Below are 25,025 nucleotides of genomic sequence, written 5' to 3' on the forward strand. Positions count from 1 at the left end.
TTTAACTGCTAATCTGAATAAACGTGCAATTTTTAGAATGGAAAAAAGAGTGGAGAACTGAGTTTAAATAGCCGAGGTGCCCTATTGCTAAATCATTTATTCAAGAGTATTTCTCTAGCAACTAGAAAAGCATCTTGGAAGCTGGTCGCCATACATAGCCTAAAACAGTCAAAATACTTTTAAAAACAAATCCATTTTTGTTGAAAGATACTTCAAACTATTAAATACCAATATTCCCATTCTGAATTATCATGAGGAATCTAGTTGGAAGAATCGGGTCTATGAACATGTAGTTAGTTCAGGGTCAGGAAACATCTTGCGATACAGAAGAATAACTGACCGTTTTATCAACAACTTTAGAACAGACAGGACATCTATAGGTGACAGGGAAACGTTATTATTACCTGGAAGCATAATTTCTAATATTTTGCTTCACTAAACCAAATTATACTACAAAGGATACGGTTTCATACGCAAATATAAAAAAAATGAAGGAGAAAAAAGGAACTCAGCTTACACCAAGGCATGATTTGGCTATTCAAATGATCAAATGTGCATACTAATTCCTGTACTGGTGACAGATCTGAACAGAAATCACTAAATTCCACCTGCAAGCACATCATGTCAAGTGTGTATGAACAATAATAATCTCATGGCAGTGGTGCCAAGGGGATATCCCAAGGTTCTTTGTACAGGTCAGAACAATAACAGATTTAGTTGATTTATGGCTAACTGAAGGATTAATGTTATGAAATTTCATTCTGATTCCTCTGATTCTAGAAATAGGTTACGTTTCTCCAAAAGGTACACATATAGATAATATACATAAACAGATACAGAAGTGGATGGCAACCATACTTCTCACAAAAATGAAAGTATTCTAAGTTCAAACATAAACTTCTTCCTTCTTTTAGATATAAGATTAGCATCTAAATTATTTTAGTTATAATGAGTTCTGCAAGAATACTGAAAATAACTGCTAGTTTAATTAATTAAAGGTGTCCAATAGGCACAGTTTAATTCATTAGCATGGAGAAAAATATATGATTTTATATAATACCTGCAGTTATAAAGGAAGTATCTATTTAATTAAAATTATAATTCTATGCTGCCATGATAAAATGATTTCTTTGATCAGATGGCAAATGACTAAGAAGAAAATACCACTGGTAACTCTTCAGTACCTAAAATTATATGAAAGATTTGGAAAAAGTTACAGAATAGGGGGAGGAAAGAGGACAGAGATATTAAATTCGTCATCTTATTTAGTTCCCAAACATTCAGGACAGTTTCTAATCGTTATTCTGCTAAGTAAGGTGTTTGACATGAGCTCACTAGGAAAGACTTAGACTGGATGTAGATAGAGTGAATGTACTAACCAGAATTCTGTCATTTGTAAGCTGTGTGATCCTGGAAAAGCCACTTAGTATCTACCAGGCCTCAAGATTCCACATAAATAAAGGAAGGATAATTTCTAGAACCTGTTTAATTGTAATGTCAAGAAATTCTGAATGTTTCAAATTCAAGCCATTGTTAATCTTCATGTTCTGTAGTTGCCACTACAGACTACAAGATGTATGAGGAAGGCTTACAATCAAACAAACCAAGTACCTAGTTGTAACATATAGGCATGGCCAACCTATACACTGAATTTGACAAGTCTAGTGAGGCTAACCTTTTACTTTTTTATTAACTGACTGCTACTCAGAAAGCTGCCTCTCCCTAGAAACAGTGAAACATAAGAACTTTGTCCTACGCCAGCTATATGCTTCCACAATCAAAGAAACTTGAAACTGAACTAAGTCCACAAAATGAAAAAGTTAGCCACAGTGAGACTGACAGAGTTGCTTTTCCTGTATCTTCCTAACCTTGACCTAATCTGTACCAGCTATAAACTACAGACCTGTCAATGGAAGAGGTAACCTCAAAACTAAAACTCAGGTAGGTTCTAGATGAAGAGGTTCACTTTAAAATTTGAAGTGAGCTACAAAGAAAAACATATGTTGATATACCGAATAAGGTTCCTAAATAATCCTACGGAAAACAAAACTCGTATCACAAGGTAATACTTTAAATCCATATAGCACATTTTATAGAGCAACTTAAAGCATTTTATAGAAATTACCCAATTGACTTTCTTGACACTTCTGTGAAGTCAAGTATTACCTGTATTTTCCAAAGAAGGCAAAAAGAAACAAAGGAACTAAAGTTACTTACTTTGCCAATGACATAGCTGTCCACTGCACGTCTAGGGTTTTAACTTGTGACAAAAGGTGCTCAGCTCCATAAGAAATTACATTAACTGAAATGCCTCAGCATGTTGAAAAATACTGGACTTCTCACAAGAAGTGAGTGCAGAGATAGCGTACTGACTTACTCAGCATTTCACCTGATCACTTAGTTCAGTATCTGCCACACTGTCGGCACTCAATGAATAAGGGCTATTAAAGATAGCTAACAATTACTAGAGCTCATATATCAGGTACTGTGCTAAGTGCACTATACATATTAGTTCATTTAATCCTACCAACAACTCAAAGAGGTAAGTAAATTATTACTTTTCATTTTACTGATGAGGAAATGAAGGCCTAGGTTAAGTAACTCGCCCAAGATTACAAAATGATACAGCAAAGATTTTAACAAAGGTAGCCCAACTTGGGACCTTGTTTAAAGATCGTCGTTGTAGAAAGAACAAGAGACTCGCAGTAAGAAACTCTATCTATACTCTATTCCCTGTTTCACCAAGTCCTTGGAGAGAAGAGAAATTTCTTGCTAATCTTTGTATCTCTTCTCAGGCCTAGCATGGTACCTTAATCACATTATTCCTCATTAAATGTTTCCTGAATAAAATTAAAATCACATGAACAAATTAGGCTTCATTGTCCTCAACTGTAAAATGGAGATAAAGGTACCTGCATTGTCTGCCTAAGCAGTTCTCATAGTGTGGTCCCTGGACCTGGAAACTTTGTCAGAAATGCAAGTATCAGGCCCCACCCCAGGCCTATTGAATCAGAAAATAGTATTTTCTGATTCAAGGTGATTCTCACACATGCTGAAGTCTGAGAACCACCAGTCTACCTTAAAGGATAATTTGGAGGATCAGATGAGTACAATAATGTGAAAGCACCCAAAAAAGTGGAAGTATATCATCATCATAATCATTAAAAGAGTAAATTATGTTCCTTGAAAAAACTTAGTGATTTTGCTAGATCCAGATAAAAATGAACATCAGAAATGAAATTATCATGAGGGAATTCCCTGGTGGTCCAATGGTTAGGACTTTGCACTTTCACTGCAGGGGGCATGGGTTTGATCCCTGGTTGGGGAAATAAAATCCCCACATGCTGCGTGGCACAGCAATAAAAAAAAAAAAAGAAGGAAGAGATTGATCATGAAACATTTTGTGAATAAAAATTATTATTCCAGATTTTATCTGGATAATGTGTAGCATTCACTGGATGCAGAGAAAAAGACAACTAGAAGCCATAAGGTTGTACGTAGGAATCTGATAACTTGGTTATGCAGTGGTTCAACACAGAGAGATGACAAACTACACAGGCTTCTTACCTGACCAGTGTCCAGTGGAGATGCCAGATCTGTCTGTGCAGGTCTCACTTACAGGTCTAAACACAGTTTCCCATCCCCCAGTAGCATAGCGCCAATTGTGAGATTCCAAGATGAGTGTTCGCTGGGTGCCATATGCAATCATGAAGCAGTAGACCACATGATGGAGCTGACAGCCATAGCCACAGCCTTTGTTGATATTACACACTAGTTTCTTGGCTTTGCTGCAGTCCTTGGGATTCTGTCAGTAAGGAAGAGAAACAAAGGTGAAGATTAGCTGTACTGAGAGGTTAACTTCTCTTTACAGGTGACAAATGTCAAAAATCATATAATAAGCCAGGACTAATCCAGTATATCTTATTAATTAAGCAAGGAATTCAGCTTTAAATCATATTTCAAAGCATCCACTGAAAATTTTATGTGCATACTTACGGAGATGGCAGTGAAAAACACCAGTTACTTTGGAAACATCACTAAACAAACATGAAATTAAGCAGGTACGTTTTAAAAAATATTCTTTCACTTCTCTTATCACTCAGAACATGCAAGTATGATCTCCTCTGAACTCAAAGTTGCACACACTGAAATCTTTATGAAAGAAGCAAAATAGTTCGCTTATTCCAGGTGTAGTTCAGCATTGCGATTATTACCTTCACTGATGAAACAAATCATCTTAAAAGAAAAACTACAATTTAACTGATAATTCCAACTATTCCAGAATTCGAGATGTCACCAACACAATATACTTCTTCATTATGGAAGTAAAGCCACTGAGTAAAAGCATATCTGAGTTCAACAATTAAAAAATATCAGTCCTGGGACTTTTTCACAAAACCAATATTGATGATACCAGTAATTTTTAAAATAAAATGTAGAGCATGTTTTATATTGGATGTATTGAGAATGTGCTACGCCAATTTTTAATCAGGAGATCCATTTTGCTATTTACATGTTTTGCTATAAGATGAATAGCAAGTAGTTAAAACATTTAATATTATCTAACAGTGGGTGCAATGGGGTTAAGCAAACATGAAAAATTCTTTTTTCCCATTCTAAAGTTTCAATTCCACTGTAATTTGTATGGGCTGTTGCTAAATATCCCTAGGCATCTTAGTTCTTCAAATAAAAATTTGTTTTGACAAGGACTCCTTAGCCTGAGAAATTTTTCAAGCTGTTCTGTCTGCAAGGGAAGAGAAAGGATGGGTACCTTCAGGAACAGAATCTTTTCTTTTACATAGCAAGAAGCAAGGTAATCAGTTCTCAATTTATATAAGGCTTTAATAAAGCAGTTGCCAAACCACAAATCTACAACAATTTTCTAGGGATATCATCTGCTCCGCAAAGTAGAGCCCTAGAAACAAAAGCTAGGATGGTAAGGCTATAAGATGATTCTGAAAGAAACGCTGCAAAAGGAAAATGCCACACACCGTTACTTTCAGAAGTATCTTTCATACTCAGGTGTGCCACTGCAGGCTGGTCCTTTCAGATCAAAGCAGAACCTATACCATCAAGAGCCTTCTGAAGAGTTAGAGCCCTTATGAACCCAAGAGAGCCCAGATAAAATTCAGCAAGATGTGGTCAATACTGTTTCCTCAATCAAGTACTAGAGTTGCTGAATCCTCTTCACTTGAGACTTTGAACTCATGGCAGGCTCCTAAGGCAATAAAGATCCCCACTCAGGTGCTACGGCCACAAAAGAGTTAAGAAGAACAGAAGGGGTGTGATGTTGGGAGACCAATTTATCATTTACTTTCTTCTAATGTTATACAAGGATCTGGGAATAAAGAATAGTCAAAGCTTTATTATTAATTCAATAGTTAAGAGAGCAAAGAATATCGATATTTGTCAGATTTTTCATGAACTGTAAGAAATACAGCACTTAGATTATCTCTAAAATTCATACGAATGAAAAAGTCCTTCATATAATTTTCAATAAACATTTCCTTTTACAGCTGCTTTTAGATGTACAGAATTATTGCAGAGTTAGTACAGAGATCCCATATACCTCACAACCAGTTTCCCATATTATTATATCTTATATTAGTCTTCACATTTTTTAAAGGAAAAAAGAGTAAAGGAGCATAATAATTGAAACAGATGACCTTTGGTTTTCAAACTGTAGATTTTTTACTTAAAAGAAGACACATCTGCATGAAAAAATAAATACATCTACTGTGTTTCTTAAGAGTTTAATTAGAACCCAGTGTTTCGAGCACAAGAACTGAGGCCTAAGAGAAAGAAGAGGGTAATTTAAGAAATGAAGCGTAGTTCAAGAGTCTTAATGTGTCTCAAAGTAAGCTGAAGAGAGAATATATTAAATCTTTCTGTTATGTATTGATAACACAGAGAAAGGGGAAAAAAATCTATTATGTATGGTTCTGGAATGAGAAAGGTCTACATATACAAGGTAACCAATGGAAGAGTCTAAGGCAGGAAGTGATAAGAGAAAATGAATGGCTGTTTGGAATGATAACAGTTAAACAAAACACTGAAAAAGCTCAGCGCCACAGCCCAATTTCTTACTGAAATAATAGTTAAAAGTCTGCAAAATTCAAAGGATCTTGCTCATAAAAGATTCAGAAATAGGAGGGAGACAGCGAGAAACAGAAAAAGTATATGTGTTTCTAACACAAGATTAGGCTCATCAGAACAAAGATCTAGAAAAAACAAGCAGATATATAAAAGGTAAACAAAGCAACAACTCAGATGGATAGGGATTTACTCTGATGGAAAGGAACCTTACAGAAAACCCCTTATCTGACCTAAGTTTTTGTTATCCACCACACAAGTAAGAGATTTATGGGAGTCTATAAAAGGGAAACAGAGCCATTGTTATACATACATACAGGAATACATATAATCCTCAAATTTCTTACCAAATAGACTTTGTCAATTACCACTGATCCTGGTTTTATACTTTTCTGTTGATGTCTGCAAAAAGCTTGAAGGTTTGTCCCATCCATAAGCAATAATATAGAGAAGGGCCTCATTACTAAAAGAAGCTTTACTTTAATCATGTGATCACTTTAACAGGGTAGCTATTTCTGATGATAAAATCTGTTTTTCATCTGCTTCTTGTGTGCCTAATCACTCTCTTGTATATTTCTCTACCAGTAACGCCAAAATGCAGGCAGATAGTTTTGTTCTATGTTACATTGCTTTATCTCTTTCCCCTCCCTCCCGTCTTATGGTACTCCCTCCACTCATCTCTCTCTCTCTCTCTCTCTCTCTCAGACACACACACACACTTGAAATATGATACACTCCAAGCAGATTTAGGCTCACTAGGAAGCACTTCTTATTCGTGAGTGGGAGATGGGGAAATACAGATTGAAAATGCTACCCTGTAAGTCCCCTGGGAGAGCATCCTACTTCTCCGTCCTTCTGCCTTGAGTATCACTCACTGATCAAGTATAGGCGAACGTTTGTTCATTTAGTAAATATTTATTAAGCACTTAACTTATACAAGGAAACTTGGGAGATGACAATCCAACAGAATAAGAAATTATATACATAAATAACTACAATAGACAATTTAAATGTTTTAAGACCATGGTAAACAAGGAATTAAGGAATGGAAGAGGAAAAATAAGTCACTTTCAGCTGGACTGGAAAGGGCTATGAATAAAACTGCATTTAAAATAAATCTTTAAGATATAATTTATTGTGTTTATGAAACGCTAAGTAAATGTACTTTTTCCATTATTCAATGGAGGTCGATATTGCAAAGAATAATTGTGAAGGGCAAGGTAAAATTACTTTATAAACTCTACATATTATATTTATAACGTAGGATTTTTGTATACAGGGCCTTCTTAAAGTCAGACTCATCAATAGGCACATGCATTCTTGCTTCTTTCGATGATGATGTTATTTAAGCTTTAGAATAGGAGGCAAATTTGTCAAAATTACTTAAGACAACGTGTTCTAGTTGAAGAACTGCAGAGGTTTAAGATACAATTTTTTTTCTAATTCAAGCTCTGTTATGAATTCAATTGTGTGATTCTGCTTCAATTTGGTAATTTAAAATTGAGGTAAAAATCACCTCCCTCCATAACCTCTTCCTGCTCACCCATCCTTCCATCTCAGAGACACTATGAGGCTAAAATACATGCTATACGCTCAAAACTCATTCAAACATACTTCTCATTTATCCTCATGCTCTCAAGAGACATTACTTCACACTGGATAAATGAACTACTTTTTTTGCATGTAGTGCTACAAGGTGGCCCAATCATGGGCCCTTGTAAGCTAACAATGTTATGTAACATTTTTACAGTTATAGTTCTGCAGCAAAGCTGTCACCATAGGACATATAAGAAACAAGGACTTAAGATAAAATGGGGTTCTTCTGTATTCAGTTTCCTTTTGTTCAGCTCTTTAAAAAAATTTTAACACTATCTGAGGCATTTCTTAGGATGCTGTTAGTTTCCAAGAATGACCCTATCTCAACAGAACTGAAAACTATACTTGCTCTCACTGTCCTATAAGTCAACATTGGGAAGTATATTTAAATCAATATTCCTCTAACTAACACAGTATATTAAAGGAAGCAGCAGCTCTTAAACCTAAATGCTTACTAATTCACTAAAGGCACCATCAAAATGCTAAAATATCTATTTTACTTTGGTTACAAATATGAAAATAGTCTCTCTTGGATATATTTCAAATAAGGAAGCCAGTTTAATTTCTACTTTGCTAAAAAAGAATAATTTGGAATCAACTAGTAAACCACAAGCATTATTATATTACTTAGGCACTGCTAGGATTTAGAGGTTTCTACTTCCTTCACTTAGTAAATTAGTAGTAATTGTGAATTAATGATATAATATGACAAAACATAGTACTGATTCCATGGCTTTTAAATTAAATCACAGATAAAGCCTTTTGCCAGGACTATTTAGATTGTCCATACAAATTAAAGCCTCTTCAGAGGAAAATTTTCCAGCCGCAATGTAATTTCCCTCACTTATCTGCCCAGTTACTACAGACCAAAACACTGCAGAAAAAGCCTAAATCAACAACAAATCGAAAGCATTTAGTCAATATAAACTGGATATAATATCTCCAGGCGTCTCTTGCAAAGAAAAAATGCTCAATAACAATTAGTTCAGAAGAACTGCATGTACAGAGACAAAGGTGATGTCAAATCCATTGTCACAAAAATACACTAATTGGTGGCAAGCCAAAATTTAGAATTCAGGTCTCTTAATCCATCACCCAGTGCTCTTATCCACTGCCCCCCCCACCCCGCCCCATGATGTCTTCAATACAAGATGCAGCAAGAAACACAGGCTCAGAGCACTTACCTGGTCATTGTTTCCCCAGATTTATGGATGTATACTTGACAAATAAAAATTGATCATATTTAAGGTGTACGGCATGATGTTTAAAAATATGTAAACACTGAAATGATCACCACCATTGAGCTAATTAACATATCTATCACCTCACACAGTTACGATTTATTTTTTGATGGGGAGAACAGTTAAGATCAACTCTCTTAGCAAATTTCAAGTATACAATACAGTATTAATAACTACAGTCACCATGCTGTACACTAGTTCTCTAGAACTTATTCAACCCACATAACTGAACCTTCGTACCATTTGATCAACACCTCCCCCTTTCCCCCACCTTCCTGACCCTGATAACTACTGTTCTGCTCTCTGGTTTTATGAATTTTTTAGGTTGCACATATAAGTGAGATCATGCAGTATGTGTCTTTTTTGTGTCTTATTTCATTTACCATAATGTCCTCCAGGCTCATCCATGTTGTTGTAAATAGCAGGATTTTCTCTTTTGTTATGGCTGAATAACATTCCATTGCTGTTTGTACACACACACACACACACATTTTCTTTATCCATTCATCCACTGATAGAAGCATAAGTTGTTTCCGTATCTTGGCTATACTGAATAATGCTGCAATGAACATGCGGGTGCAGATATCTCTTTGAGATACTGATTTCATTTCCTTCAGATAACATACTCAAAAGTGGGATTGCTGGAATCATATGGTAGTTCTATTTTTAATTTTTTGAGGAACCTCTATATTGTTTTCCATAATGGCCATACCAATTTACATTTCCACCAACAGGAATGGGGACAAAGGTTTCCCTTTTTCCACATCCTCCACAACACTTATTATCTTTTGCCTTTTTTGATAATAGCCATTCTAACAATTATAAGGTGATATGTCTCTTTGTAGTTTTGATTTACATTTCCCTAATGATTAGTGATGTTGAGCACCTATGCATATACTTGTTGACCCTCAGTATGTCTTTTGAGAAATGTCAGTTTAGGTTTTCAGCCCATAATATGATCAGGTTATTTGGTTTTTTGCTATTGAGTTGAATTCCTTACACATTTTGGATGTTAACCCCTTACCAGACATCTAGTTTACAAATATTTTCTCCCATTCCATAGACTGCCTTTTGATTTTGTTGTTTCGTTTGCTGTACAGAAGCTTTTCAGTTTGATCTAGTTCCACTTGTTGATTTTTTTTTTTTTTTTTTTTTTTTTTTTTGCGGTACACGGGCCTCTCACTGTTGTGACCTCTTCCCTTGCGGAGCACAGACTCCGGACACGCAGGCTCAGTGGCCATGGCTCACGGGCCCAGCCGGTCCACGGCATGTGGGATCTTCCCGGACCTGGGTACGAACCTGCGTCCCCTGCATCGGCAGGCAGACTCCCAACCACTGTGCCACCAGGGAAGCCCCCACTTGTTGATTTTTTATTGTTGTTGTTGTTGCTTGTGCTTTTGGTGTCATATTTTTAAAAATCAAATGTCAAGGAGCTTTCCCCCTTTGTTTTCTTCTAGTAGTTTTAGAGTTTTAGGTCTTACATTTAAGGATTCAGAATCAGAACCCTGGGGATCCTTCCAGCTCCTCTCTAATAACATTCCTTCTATAGGGAGGAGTTAAACCACAGATAGCTCCTATTTCCGATAAAGAAAGGTCACTAAAGGAATGAGCCAGGTAAGTTAAATTTTATTCTGCTCTTTGTCTGCTCTAATCATAAGACTAAACAGTTTTTAATTTGCTTGTTTAAAAAGATTTGCAACATCTAGCTTCTCAATAATGAGGAAAAGATTCATTAATAGCATGGTGAAAGCACTTCATTGTATTGGAAACAATGTGATTTTATTTCTCTGAAATTATTTTCAAAACCAAAGCAGAATATGTAATGAAGCAAACAAAAGAATTGAAGTACTACATAGCGGTAATTAAAATAAAGACTCTGGGCATAGTTAACCATGAAAGAGAGAGTTAAAAAGCATTCTCGTTTTTAAAAGCCAAGACCGGAAATCATTGTCTCTTAACATATTAAACAAGAATATTTTCAGAGCAAATTTAAAGGTAGTTTCAGAGGGGTGCTTTCCACCCCTCTGGCAGAGAACAATCTGTTTTAAGTAGTAAGAACAACACAATAGCTGACCCACAAGTAGGCCACCCAGTGCTTCAGGAAATCAATTTCCCTGGGGTATTTTTATAAAACTTCAAGAGTATAAACTTAATGGAGAAAAGATATCAAGATACATAGTTTACAGGCTATTATCCTGAAGGATTGAAGCAAAAGGTAGACAGTTATTATACAGTTATAGAAGAGGCAAGCATCTTCTTGGTAAGTAAAGCCAATTAATTGGCTTACTTTAAATGCATTTTTTAAACTTCTGCTCTTTGCCTAGAAGTCTCTATTGAATGTCTGGAAGCCATTTTTTAAAAGACAGAAATTCTACAGATCCAGTTGAAAGCATGTGGGGAATTTCTTCTACTAATGGTCTTTGAGACAGTATTCTGTCATCTCTGGGTATTCCAGGTAGTCTCTAAAAAACCTCTATCTCAGGTTCAAGTACATCAGAGCAACCTTGGTAATACTGTCTGCTTCCATAAGGGTCACAAAGGGAAGGCAGAGAAAGAATGAGGTGCATCCAAGTGTAATTCTCTCACTCAAAATCTAATGTAAACACAACTCCCTCCAAGGCTAGAGAAGAAAAGTTAAGTTACCTGAGGAGCCAGAGTCTGCCAATCCTACATAAATGCATAGAAGATCTATCTCCTCAAGCACCTTCAACATTTCTCCCTAAGTTTATAGCCTGATTCCCAGGTCTCAGAACCAGCTGAACTGGTCAGGTTAAAAATAGCATGCTTACAAAATTAAGGTTGAATTCCAGAAAGGCCCTCCACCCACCATCATTTTACTTAACAGGATTCATGGGGTTCTCTCCTCAAAATCAAAATACAGGCATGCTATGGCAGGCAGACACTCTCTTAAAAAAAAAAAGAGGGAGAGAGGAAAAGGGGGGAGGAAGTAGTAGTATGGGAAAGAGGGAGGAGGAAAGGAGAAGAAGGGAGAGAAAGCCGGAAGAGAGAAGAGAGAGAGAGGAAAGAGGGAAGAGGAGGAGGGGCTCGGGGTGGGGGTGGGGGTGGGCAGCGGAAGAAGAGGGGAGGAGAAAGAAGGAGAAAAGTAAAAGCAAGCTCCAGAATGGTTAACTCTGCCTTATACAGGATTCAAAAATAAAGTAGATAGCAGACACAGAAGAGAAACACTGGCTGGAACTTTGTTCTTGTGCAAAGGCTGCTGCAGGTGCTTTGTTTTTTGTCTTAAATAAAAGTCAAAATAACTTACACGGTTTTGCCAGCTCTTCCATTCTGCAAAATGTCATTCTTCAAGGTAGAAATGGTACTGATAGCACTTGTCTACTCACTGGCTTTTAAATCAAACCATCAACAATAATTAACCCAGATGTCAAATCTTGCTACTTTTTCTCCTGGAGAGAGGCTTTGCTCCACTTCTCCATGCAGCTAGCCATGCACTGAGAATCCACTATCAGCAGAGCAGAAATTTCTTTGGAATCCCTGGTTATTATTATTTCGATTAAAAAAACCCAACCTGTTAAGATCACTTTTCTCACTGACTCAGTTTAACACTGCTCTAACCAATTCATGTTATTTTCTTTACTTTTGAAAATCTTAGACTCTGCATTTTTTTGCTGTTTATTTGTAAATAACTTAAGCCCCTTAATAAATTGCAAAAACAGTAGAGCTACTGTGTACCTTTCACACAGCTTTCCCCAATGAGAACATCCTACTTAACCACAGTACATTATCAACATCAGGAAATGGACATTACACAACATTATTAACTATAATATAGACCTTATTTGGATTCACCAGTTTTTACATGCACTCATTTTTTTTTGGTATAGTAGTATCAAAACATGTAGAGACTCATGTAACCATTACCATAATCAGGATACAAACTGCTGCATCAAAACAAAGAAATTCTCATACACTATCCCCTTTAGAGTCACACCCTTCCCCAAACCTTAATCCCAGGGAACCAGTGATCTCTGTTCTCCAGAACCAATGACCCCTTCCGGACCACTTGGCATAATGCTCTTAAGATCCATCCAAGTTACTGTGTGTATCAATAGTGCATTCCTTCTTATTGCTGGGTAGTATTCTACTATGTGGAAGTAGCACAGTTAATTCACCCATTGAAGGACATTTGGGTTGTTTTCAGGTTTTGATTATTACAAATTAAGTTGTCATGTATGTGAGTGTACAGATTTTTGTGTGGACACGAGTTTTCATTTCTCTAGGATGAGAATACAGCAGTATAACTGCTGAAGCACACGGTAAGGACATGTTTAACTTTATAGCAAACTGCCAAACTATTTCCCAGAATGGCTGTACCATTTTATATTCCCATGAAGAATCTATGAGAGAGCTGGTTGCTCAGCATTACTTTAGCCATTCTGATAGGTGTGTAGTGGTACCTCATTATGTTTTTAAGTTGCATTCCCCTAACAGTTTATGATTTTGAACATCTTTTCGTGTGCTTATTTGTTATCCATATTTACCCTTTGGTAAAGTTGTCTATTCAAAACTTTTACCCATTTTTTGACTGGATTGTTTCTTACTGTTGAGATTAGAGAGTTCTTAATCCATTCTGGATACAGGACCTTTCTTGGATGTGTGATTTGCAAAGACTTTCTCCCAGCCTATGGCCTGTCTTTTCATCTTCTTTAACAGGGTAACATTCTCAGATCAAAAGTTTTTAATTTTGATAAAAGTTCAATTTACTTTTTTTTCTTTTATGAACCATTCTTTTGGTGTCACATTTCAGAACTTTTAGCCTAAGTCACAAAGATTTATTCCAAAGATTTTCTTTATAGTTTTACATATAGAAAGCTTTATAGTTTTACATGTCACATTTATTTTATCTGTCAGATTTACTATCCATTTTGAGTTAAATTTTAAGTAAAGTGTGAGGTTTAGGTCAAGGTCCATTTTTTGCTTATGAGATGTCCAATGATTCCAACATCATTTATTGAAAAGACTATGCTTCCTCCATTGGATTGCTTTTCTACCTCTCTTAAAAAACAATTGCCCACTTATAGGTATATACTCAAAAGAACTGAAAACTGATACTCAAACAAATACATGTAGAGGTATATCATAGCAGTGCTCAAATAGCAAAGGCAGAAACAGCTCAAATGTCCATCAGTGAATGAATGGACAAATATTGGTATATCCATACAATGGAATGTTATTCAGCCATAAAAAGCAATGAAGTACTAACACAAGCTACAACATGTATGAAACTTGAAAATATTATGCCAAGTGAAAGAAGCCAGACAGAAAAGGTCACATGTTGTATGATTCCATTTACATGAAATATTCAGAATAGGAAAATCCATAGAGAATGCATACTGGTGGTTTCCAGGGGCTGGGGGAAGGGGAAAATGGGGGAATGGAGAACCAATGCTTTATGGGTATGGAGTTTTCTTTTGAGCTGATGAAATATTTGGGGACTGGATAGAGGCAGCACTTGCATAACCTTGTGAATGCACTGAGTGCCACTGAATCATTCACTTTAAGATGGTTAATTTGATGTTATGTAAATTTCACCTCAATGGAAAAAAAGGAAGTTAGCGTGCCTACCTGGGTTTATTTTAGACTCTGTTCTGTTCCACTGATCTAAATGTCTAACCCTCCTCCAACACCATACACTATCTTGATTATTTTAGCTCTACTTCTAAGTCTTAAAGGTAGAAAATGTGATTCCTCTAACTTTATTCTTCTTTCTCAAAATTGCTTTACCTATTTTAGTTATTTTGCCTTTCTATTTAAATTTTGAAATCAATTTGTCTATACATACAAGAAGAAAAAGACTTGCTAGAGTTCTGATGGGAATTGTGCTAAGCCTATGGATCAAATTGGGAAGAACTGGCAGCTTTTCTACGCTGAGTCTTCCAACCCATGAACACAATATGTCCACTCATTCATTTAGGTCTTCCTTCATCAGCATTACACAAGTATTTTAAGTATTGCTTTTCCATTTTTACAAATAAGTGTAAATGGCGTGATGGCATAAAATTTTGGTTTCTAATTGCTTCTTGCTGAGATGTAGAAGTATTAATTTTTGTGTGCTGACCATATATCCTGTGACTTTGCTAAATTCACTTAAATGTTCTAGGAGTTTTTTGTTTGTTTGTTTGTTTTGCGGTACACGGGCCTCTCACTGTTGTGGCCTCTCCCGTTGCGGAGCACAGGCTACGGACGCGCAGGCGCAGCGGCCATGGCTCACGGGCCCAGCCGCTCCACGGCGGCGTGTGGGTCTTCCCGGACGAGGGCACGAACCTGTGTCCCCTGCAGTCAGACTCTCAACCACTGCGCCACCAGGGAAGCCCTAAGAGTTTTATTATCGTGTGGTGGTTGTTTTTTGGTAGATTATTTGGGACTTTTCTATGCAGACAATCATGTCATTTGCAAATACAATTTTCTTTCTTCCTAGTATGTATGCCGTTTATTTCTTTGTCTTGCCTTACTGCCCTGCACAGAACTTCCATTACTATGTTGAACAGGAGTGGTGAGAGCAGACACCCTTGCCTCATTCCCGATTTTAGGGGAAAAGCCTATGGAAATAGTCTCTCACCATTAAGTGTGATATTACCTGTAGGTTGTTACCTGAAGATGCTTTTTTCACAGACTGAAGAATGTCCTTTCTATTCCTAGTCTGCAGAGTGTTTCATCATGAATGGATGTTGGATTCTGTCAACATTTTTTTATCATATGTCAACATATTTTTTATCATTTTTATATATATATATATCATGACCGAGTAGGGTTATTCCAGAAAAGCAAAACTGGTTAAGTATTCAAAATTCATTCAATGTAACCACGTTAACAGTTTAAAGAAGAACTACATGATCACACCAATTAATAAAGAAAAAGCATTTGACAAAATCCAACACCTATTCCTGCTTCCCTGTGCATGATTTGAACTGCATTTAGTATTAAATTTTGGTTCGGCTATAGTGTTTTATTTTTTTGTAAGTACATACCGTCATAGAGTATTTTAAATGGCTGCTCTGGGGATTACAATTTATATACACACAGTTTATTACAATTTACTCATACCAACATTTTACTGTTTCAAGTGGAATGTAGAAACCTTGCTATAACTTTCAGGTCTGTTTACTCTCTCCCCTTTTGTCTTAAAAATTACCTTTATATCTCAGGGAAAACTGAGAATGAAAAGAAATTACACTGAAAACTATATCAGACAATATTATAAATTTTGCTTTTTACCATCCATCCATTTAAAAAAACTTAAGGGGAGGAAACTAGTCAGTTACCCTGTATCTACTCTTTCATTTGTACTTTTTTCATTCCTGATAGTCCATGTTTCCTTCTGTCATCACTTTCTGTCTGTCTGAAGAATTTCCTTTTTTACAGCAAGTCTGCTGGCAAAAAACTCTCTTAGTTTTCCTTCATCTGAAAATGTCTTAATTTCATCTCATATTTTCACTGGACGAAGAATTCTGGGTTGATAGTTCTTTACTTTTGGCACTTTAAATATGTCTTACTACTTCTTTCTGGCCTCCATGTTTTCTGATTCAGATGCATTGCAGGTAATGAACTGCTTTGCTCTGGCTGCTTTAAAGAATTTTTTCTTTGTCTTTAGTTTTCAGCAAATTACTTATAAAGTGTCTGGGAATGGATTACTTTGGGTTTTTCCCTTTAGGAGTTTGCTCAAGTTGATGAATATGTTGGTTTGCCAGATTTAGGAAGTTTTGAATCACTTCGTCAATCCTTCACTCTTAATTCTCTCTGAGACTCCAAAGATACAAACATTAAAAAAAAAAAAAATTGTTATTGCCCCACAGATCCCTGAGGCCCTGTTTACTTTTTAAAAAATCTTTATTCTCTCTGTTGCCGGAGTGGATAATTTCCATTGATCTAACTTCAAGTGCAGTGATTCTTTCTTCTGTTATAGCTATTCTACTATGAGTCAGTTTTTTTCACTGAGGTTATTATATTTTCTCAGTTCTAAAATTCCTATTTGGTTTTTCCATGTATCATCTATTTCTTTACTGAGGCTTTCTATTTTTTTTACTTGTTTCAAGTCTGTAATTGCTTATTGGAGCATTTTCATTATTATAGCTTCTTTAAAATCCTTGTCAGGTTATTCCAACATCTGTGCCATCTCAGTGTGGTGTCTGCTGATTATCTTTTGTCATTTGAATTATGATTTTCCTGGCTCTTGGTATGATGATGAATATTATGTTATGAGACTCTGCTTTCTATTTAAATTATCTATTTTAGTAGGCAGTCAAACTGTTTGGACTCCTACCTCAGGTTTATGAGCTGTGGCTCAAATGTCAATTTAATTGTTAATGGCTTTTCAGTGCTCTTTTGTCCTGTTCCACTTGTGGACTACCCAGAGGCCAGTCTGAAGCCTGGGTGGTATATCATACCTAAGTTCAGTTCTCAAACCTTTTTCTATATTGATTCTGATAGGTTTCATGCATGGGATATTCAGAGGTCTGCCCAGGGTTTCAAACATAGATTCTGAAAGTCCCTTTATCTAGCTCCCTCCTCTTCACAACCCTCCCTCTACTCTAGTGGAGGGAAATGGGAACTGCCTCATTACTGCAGTGTGGCGATGGTGTGAACAAGGCTTTGCCCAAAGTCTCTGCAGTTGTAACACCAGTTGGGAGAGGTAGGGGCAGGGCAGGTATGGAGGACATGGCTATCTGCTCGTTCTCTACAACTGTGACACCTGAGGGGAGAAGTGGTGAAACATTTTTCATTATGCTCACTTGTGATAGGGTAGATACAATAAGAATGGGGCTTTTTCCAGCTCCGTCCACTGATATTTCTAGTTTGGAGGATTCTCCAGCACCCCCACCCAGAATATACAGGAGGCAAAACAAACAAGCAAACAAACAAAACACAAGAAAATCACTGTGTATAGGATTTTTTTTTTCAGTTGCAATTAACAGGAAGAAGAGGGTATAATGTATTTACTATATCTTATCCAGAAACAGAAGCCTGTATTTTAAGGCCAAGATATTCTCAAACATTTAATGTATATTTAACTCATATCTATAATGCTACTTACTTATTGGCAAACGGATGACTTTGTGTTTCCAGAGGCGTTTGATCGTATAAGTTCCTTTTAAAAATGGTAAGCTGGGGCTTCTCTGGTGGCGCAGGGGTTAAGAATCTGCCTGCCAGTGCAGGAGACACGGGTTCGAGCCCTGGTCTGGGAAGATCCCACATGCCGCGGAGCAACTAAGCCTGTGTGCCACAACTACTGAGCCTGCGCTCTAGAGCCCATGAGCCACAACTACTGAGCCTGTGCGCCTCAACTACTGAAGCCCGTGCGCCTAGAGCCCATGCTCCGCAACAAGAGAAGTCACCATAATGAGAAGTCCGTGCACCGCAACAAAGAGTAGCCCCCCCTCCCGCAGCTAGAGAAAGCCAGCGCACAGCAACAAAGGCCCAACGCAGCCATCAATCAATCAATCAATAAAACAATGTTAAACTAATTTTTTTCAACAAGTTTAAACTTGAAAATAATATGGCACTGTATCGTCCTGTGTAAAAGGAAAACATAACATTTGTTTGAATTAAAGAACTCTAGTAGTGAACACTAAGAGATCATTCAAAGCCTCTATAGGATGTAGGCTTTAAACACAGGAAGGTTTCCTTATACATAAAAGCTTTCTCTTAGGGTTCAGCTTTATTTCCTTTTTCATGAATTATATAAATAGGAAAGGCAGGGCACTAGGTCTTTGGTTGCAAAGCCAAACATAGTATCTATCCTGCCCCTAACCCCTTACATATAATCAATCCTCTCACATGGCATACTATAACAACCCCTCCTTATTTCTGATGATACTTGCAGCTTCAAGATATGGTCTGCTCTGCTAGCCCTCATACTTCTAAACCCAGTAAGTCCAGCCACCTTTAATCACTCCAGGTGGAGAGGATTCAGACCAAAATTCAAAATAAAGCACATAAACAAACAAAAAAACCTCCAAACAAGCAAACAGACAAAAACCCACCAACCTCAGGTAGATCTGAGCAAGAGAAGCGTCCAAAGCCACAGGACTATTCTATTGTCAGAAGGTTAATTAGAATTCTTCCAAGCATCCTAGATAGCCTCTGATATGCATCAACTTGGTAGAAGAAATAACGGTGTGAAGATATATAAAAATACTGAATTTGTATAGGTGATGTATTTTGTTTAATAATGAACAGTGGTTATGACAATAAAAAGAGAATGCAGTAAAAGTGCAATTGTTATGGCAAAGACATGAAATAGTTGAGAGAAAACAGTAACAAACAATGGTGAAAATAATGACCTGTCTCTATCCATTCAGATATACTCAGTGACCCCCTACTTCTCCATATTGAAATCTCTAGATGCTTCTTTTTCTATCTGCATCTTAATCTTTTTGGCTATTAGAGCCTCTTGTGATAGCATGACAACAATAGCCCAAATAAACCAGCAGAGCTTTAATAGAGTAAAACAGAAGAAAATTATGAACTAAAGGAAAACTGTTACTAACACTCATTCCCTCTCTACCTCCAACATGCAAGAAATTGAAGATAAAGTACAATAAAAACTGATTTCATTAGCACAGATGCTTCAAATCCCCTCTTGTAGACCCTGATATTATTATTCAGAATAAATCAAGATTTTGTTCCAGTATTTAAGCAGGCATCATTTTGCATTTGAAACCTTCGCTATCATTAACGTTATTCCTTACTATGTCTTAACAGGATCACCGTGCTCTTAATAATGATTTTAAGTGAACAGATAGTGCCCAAAGTTTGTGACAGAGCAGATGTATATATTCCTGCGTCCTTACAGACCGTTCATATCCAGTCCCATGATCTAATGAATGGGAAAAATAACTAATTGCTTGGGACAGGAGCTTCAGCAGGTGGCTGACAATGGGATATGCCCAGAGCTGACATCTCAAATACAGACAAGAGTTCATATATAATTGAAGGAATCAGAGGAAGAAATAAAGGTAAATAGAAGGCAAAAATATTTAAGAATTACTTCCATCATTGTCTAGGCCACAGTTGGCAAGCTTTTCCTGTGAAGAAGCACATAGTAAATATCTTTGGCTTTGCAGGCCACATTTTCTCTGGCACAATTATTTAACTTTGCCACTGTAGCCTGAAAGCAGTCATAGATGATATATAAACAAATGTGCATGGCTATGTTCCAATAAAACTTTATTTACAAAAGCAGTTGATGTGGTTTTGGCTGGAGCGCAGTAATTTGCTGACCTCTGGTTTAAGCCAGTAAAATCTGTGAAAATTGTGTGGCAAAAGGAAAACCAAAATCAGGTAAGATGGGTAGGAATACATGCTCCCTAAGGATATAGGAAATTATATCTTGTTCTATTCTGTATTCTACTGTAACAGGGAAGAGATAATTTTGACTCCATGTTGGATCTGTTTCTTTGACTTTCGCCTTTGCTTTTCGTTGCTTTTATTATTATAATCATACATAATGGCCTGCCTCAGGGAACCCTGACCACCTGTGAATGGCTGTGAGAAAGAAGATATTAACACATCCCAGCCCGAGACTGGCTGGAGATGTTTTGTAAGAGTGGTGGCCTGGGCTTCCCTGGTGGCGCGGTGGTTGAGAGTCCGCCTGCCGATGCAGGGGACATGGGTTCGTGCCCTGGTCCGGGAAGATCTCACATGCCGCGGAGCGGCTGTGCCCGTGAGCCATGGCCGCTGAGCCTGCGCGTCCGTAGCCTGTGCTCCGCAACGGGAGAGGCCACGACAGTGAGAGGCCCGCGTACTGCAAAAAAAAAAAAAAAAAGACTGGTGGCCCTTTTTACTTTACTTCCTCCTTGCCTCTCCCTCTCTATTCTGCCTTTTTTACTTTACTTCCTTCTCTCATTCTATAGAAGAAACTGGCATCCGGACCCCTATAAGATGGTTTTTTGGGGGACCCTAGTCCGCCATCTTCTCAGTCTGCGGGCTTTCCGAATAAAGTCATATTCCTTGCCTCAACACCTCGTCTGTCGATTTATTGGCCTGTCATGCGGTGGGCAGAGTGAGCTTGGACTCAGTAACACTACTTTGAGAAAACTTCTGAGACCTCTTATCATTTGTGAGTCACATAGATTGTGAGTCAATAAACCGAAGGAGATTCTCCAATGCCCACATTACTTTCTATTTAAATAAGCAGCATTATTTCCTGATGTGTGAGCTGCTAAAATCTAGACTCATCTTTCTGACTAGTTTTACCTAGTGAAACTGAGTCCCCTTGAAACCAAGTTCCCCCCCCTCCAGTGTATGATTAACTTCTCTATCCAAAACTGTATTCCTTTTTTGTCCTGCCCATGTTCCCCCTCAGGATTGAGGAGTATCAAAGAAAAGGGGAACTGAAACTGAGCAGGACCCTGTGGGGCCCTCCCCAGTACTAACAACCCTCTTAGCCCCCCATTTCTCGTTTGTATAAAAAGGTTTTAGTCTCCTAGGTCTTCCAAGTTCCAAAGAGCAGACTCAAAACAGTTACTAATTAGGGAAGTGAGGAAAAGCAGAAACAAAGCAGCAAGAAAAGTAATGATTGTAAAACAGAGCCATAGTTCCTCCTGAAGAGATATATACATAACAATCTGATGCATATCTTTGAGTTGTTCTGCAAAATCTAAGACCCTCACCCAGGTGGTAGATGGTGACTACAAGCACACAGACTCCAGACTAGTTGGAACCAGGAAGATTGATGATTGAGATTCCTGAAACCTCACCACCAACCAATCACAAGAAAGTCCACAAGCTGCAACCATCACCCCAAATGTTGCCTTTAAAAACCCTCCCCAGAAAGCCATTGGAGGGTTCAGGTTTTTTGAGCACGAGCTACCCATTCACACACTGCTTGGCACCCTGCAATAAATGCTGTACTTTCTTTCACCACAACCCAGCATCACTAGTTTGGCTTTGCTGTGTGTCAGGTGAGCAGACCCAAGTTTGGTTTGGTAACACTAGTCCATAAATATACTTGGAATATTAAAGGATTTGTTCTACTACATATAGAACAAAACTGAAAACTGGATGGGAACAACTGATATTCATTTTTTACCAGCTGGAAAGAAAGATGCATGATAGATATAATGGGCAGGTCAGGATATGTTTAACGTTTCTTCTGTGAAATAATCAGGCTTTCTACTCACACCTCTGAGTTTTAATCTACTTAGCACATAATTCTATATTCTACCACACCTGAATTAAACTTTTTATAATCCAGGGAGAAAATCACCTCTCATGACAACTGTTATGATTAAAGACAATAATGCCACTTTCCATAGGATTTCCATATTACCAGCCTCCTATTTTCTTCAGATTTGTTCATTCCTGAAAAAAGAAATTTATATTCTCTACTGACTTTTGCAAATTTCTGTGTATTTGCACAACTGGTAATCTCTTATAATGATAATGACGAAGAAAATCATCTTAAGTGGAAAACACACACACACACACACACACACACACACACACACACACACACAGAGGCAGAATCCATGTCTGGAAACTTCACATTTTAGGGTCCTACTCATTTAGCTATTTAAAAGTTATACCTCACTTTTCTCTATTTTAATGTAAACCCTGACAGTTAGCTTTTCTTTCCGTAAAAGGCAAGTACCTGTCTTCAGCTTTGACTGCCAAAGCATCCAATTCAAAGAGGGGTATTTCCAATTAATACAATGCAGCCTCAGGACTAGCTAAAGACCCACAGTGCCCCCCCCCCCCCCCCCCCCCACTGAGGCTCCTTTGTTTTAGAGATCTCCGTTGATTTCAGTAACTGACCATTTGGGCCACTTGTTTTTTCCCTTCCCCTTGCTTTAAATTCCTGCTCTTTTGTTTTATATTTGCCAATAAAGAGTGAACTCCTGAAGGCCCTAAAAATCAGAACCCCAAGCCCACACGTTCTCTCCTCCACACACACACACACACACACACACACACACACCCCCTGGCTGTGTGGCTCCAGGTGTGCTATGTAATTCCCAGGTCGTGTAAGTAATAAATCTTTATTTATTTCAGTTTCCTGATGATTATTGCTAATGGGTGTCTTGCAATCATAGTAAGAACCACAAGGGCCAGTCCAACCACAACACTGCTTTCTAATAGGCTGAGACCAGCGCAAAACATTTATTAACTAAGTACATGAGAAATCTAATTGTCAAGGTTTCTGTAGCAAGGTCCCATTTGTTAGTGATGGGTAAATGCAAAAGAGGATGTGGCTTCACGGGCCAATATTACAAGCAGCCCTGAAGCTTATACCCAGTCAGTCACCTTCAACAAACCACCAAGAAAAAACAAACACTGGCTCTTCAAACTACTTCTTAAATGGTGAATATAAAGACTTGGAGTTAAGACTCTTCCTCTTCCCTCTGCCATTTACTAGGCAAGTCATACAAACCTCTCTAATCCTCAATTTATTCTGCTTACTGAGTATAACAACACCTGCCTCATGAGAGTTACTTTGCATAATACCTAGCGATACAGAAAGTGCTTAGAAATGGCAGCTTGCAAACATTCTTCATCCTCATAACTTCCTTTAATGCACCAGAAGAACAAGAAGAAATATCTGCTCCCTTGCGCCTTCCCAATTTAAGGTCTTTAATGAGACCTTGAGATATCTAGATGTTTTACCATCTATTTTCAAAATGACTGACCCAAACCTTGAGCCCAGTATAACACCAATGTAATGACTTGAATGCCTCAATTTTCCATAGAGAAACAAGAATCAGTGCCAACCTTTCTCAGATGGGTTTTCGAAGTGATGTGAGCTATGCAAGTCACATACACCACCCCCTGATATTTATCACAACTGGCATTTTTGGTTTAGGTAGGTCAGATTTATGATCGCATTCCACATAAAACATCCAAGCACTCAAACATCCAAGCTCTTTTAGAAAGGCTATCACAGTACCATAATGGATGTGTGCGAACTATCATGCCCATTTTCTAGGATCAGAGCATATCGCTATATATTATAATTAACAGCACAGACATGTAGTTGTATGCTTTTATGACATCACTGAGCCCTACTTATGACTTATTTGATCTTAGATCCTTAGTCAATACTCTATCCTGAGCTAAGCAATTACGGGGAGGGAGCAGAAGGTGTAGTGAGGCGTACTGAACAGAAAAAGTCAGGGGGATAGGCCACTCAGTTTTGGTCTACAGTAACCAGGACTCACACCTACAGCACAGCTGCCTTTCGCAAAAGTTGTAGGCAGTCAGTTAACAGAGGCTGATAATTATAAGATGGTCAATTTGAGAAAGTGCTGCATACTCCAGGGAGTGCTGGAGAGTGAAAGTGAAAGTCCTAGTCAGAGGTCAGCACTCTTTAATGGAAAGCTGCTGTTCCAATATCAAATTAAAGCAAAATTTTAACTGGAGGCAACGTAGTCTTTATTGTATCTATGTACTTGAGACAGAATCCACCCAATCTTAACAGTCAGCATCTATCACTTTTCATCTAATTTTGCAATGTCTTTCTCTATTTCAGGCTTCTTACCCTTAGTGTTCTTGGGTAATCTTATGTCTCAGGAGCAGGACTGAGAACCCCCTAAAGGGACTTCAGGTTCCCTCCTACTTCAAGGAGAAGAGCTTTCTTGTGGGCAGAGTGGATTTACTGAGATGTATTGTAACAGGAAATAGCTAAATGGACTCCGTTGGATCTGTTTCTTTGACTTTAACCTTTGCTTTTGTTATTATAATAATACATAATGGGCTGCCTCAGGGAACACTGCCCCTCTGCTGTTCAACTCACCGGGAGACAATCTGACCCTGTCCACCTGTGAATGGCTGCAAGAAAGGAAACTAACACATCCCCTCACCGAGGCTGGTCAGGAGATGTTTTGCAAGTAAAATGGGCCTTTTTTTTTTTTGGTACACGGGCCTCTCACTGTTGGGGCCTCTCCCGTTACGGAGCACAGGTTCCAGACGCGCAGGCTCAGCGGCCATGGCTCACGGGCCCAGCTGCTCCGCGGCATGTGTGATCTTCCCGGACCGGGGCATGAACCCGCATCCCCTGCATCGGCAGGCGGACTCTCAACCACTGCGCCACCAGGGAAGCCCACAAATGGCCCTTTTCCTTTACTTCCTCACCGCATC

The 25,025-nt window shown here is 38.0% G+C and overlaps 1 protein-coding gene across 2 annotated transcripts in view; it reads right to left on the reverse strand.

Annotated features, from left to right (window-relative positions):
- Nucleotides 1-25,025, reverse strand: part of FUT8 (fucosyltransferase 8) — a 261,338-nt gene that overhangs the window by 55,883 nt on the left and 180,430 nt on the right. For both annotated transcript variants that reach the window (XM_065871019.1, XM_065871018.1), the window contains exon 6: nucleotides 3,568-3,805. In XM_065871019.1, the coding sequence (XP_065727091.1) occupies nucleotides 3,568-3,805 (238 nt within the window). The remainder of the gene's footprint in view (nucleotides 1-3,567; nucleotides 3,806-25,025) is intronic.

Source organism: Phocoena phocoena, chromosome 2 (genome assembly GCF_963924675.1).
Source record: "Phocoena phocoena chromosome 2, mPhoPho1.1, whole genome shotgun sequence".
NCBI lineage: Eukaryota > Metazoa > Chordata > Mammalia > Artiodactyla > Phocoenidae > Phocoena > Phocoena phocoena.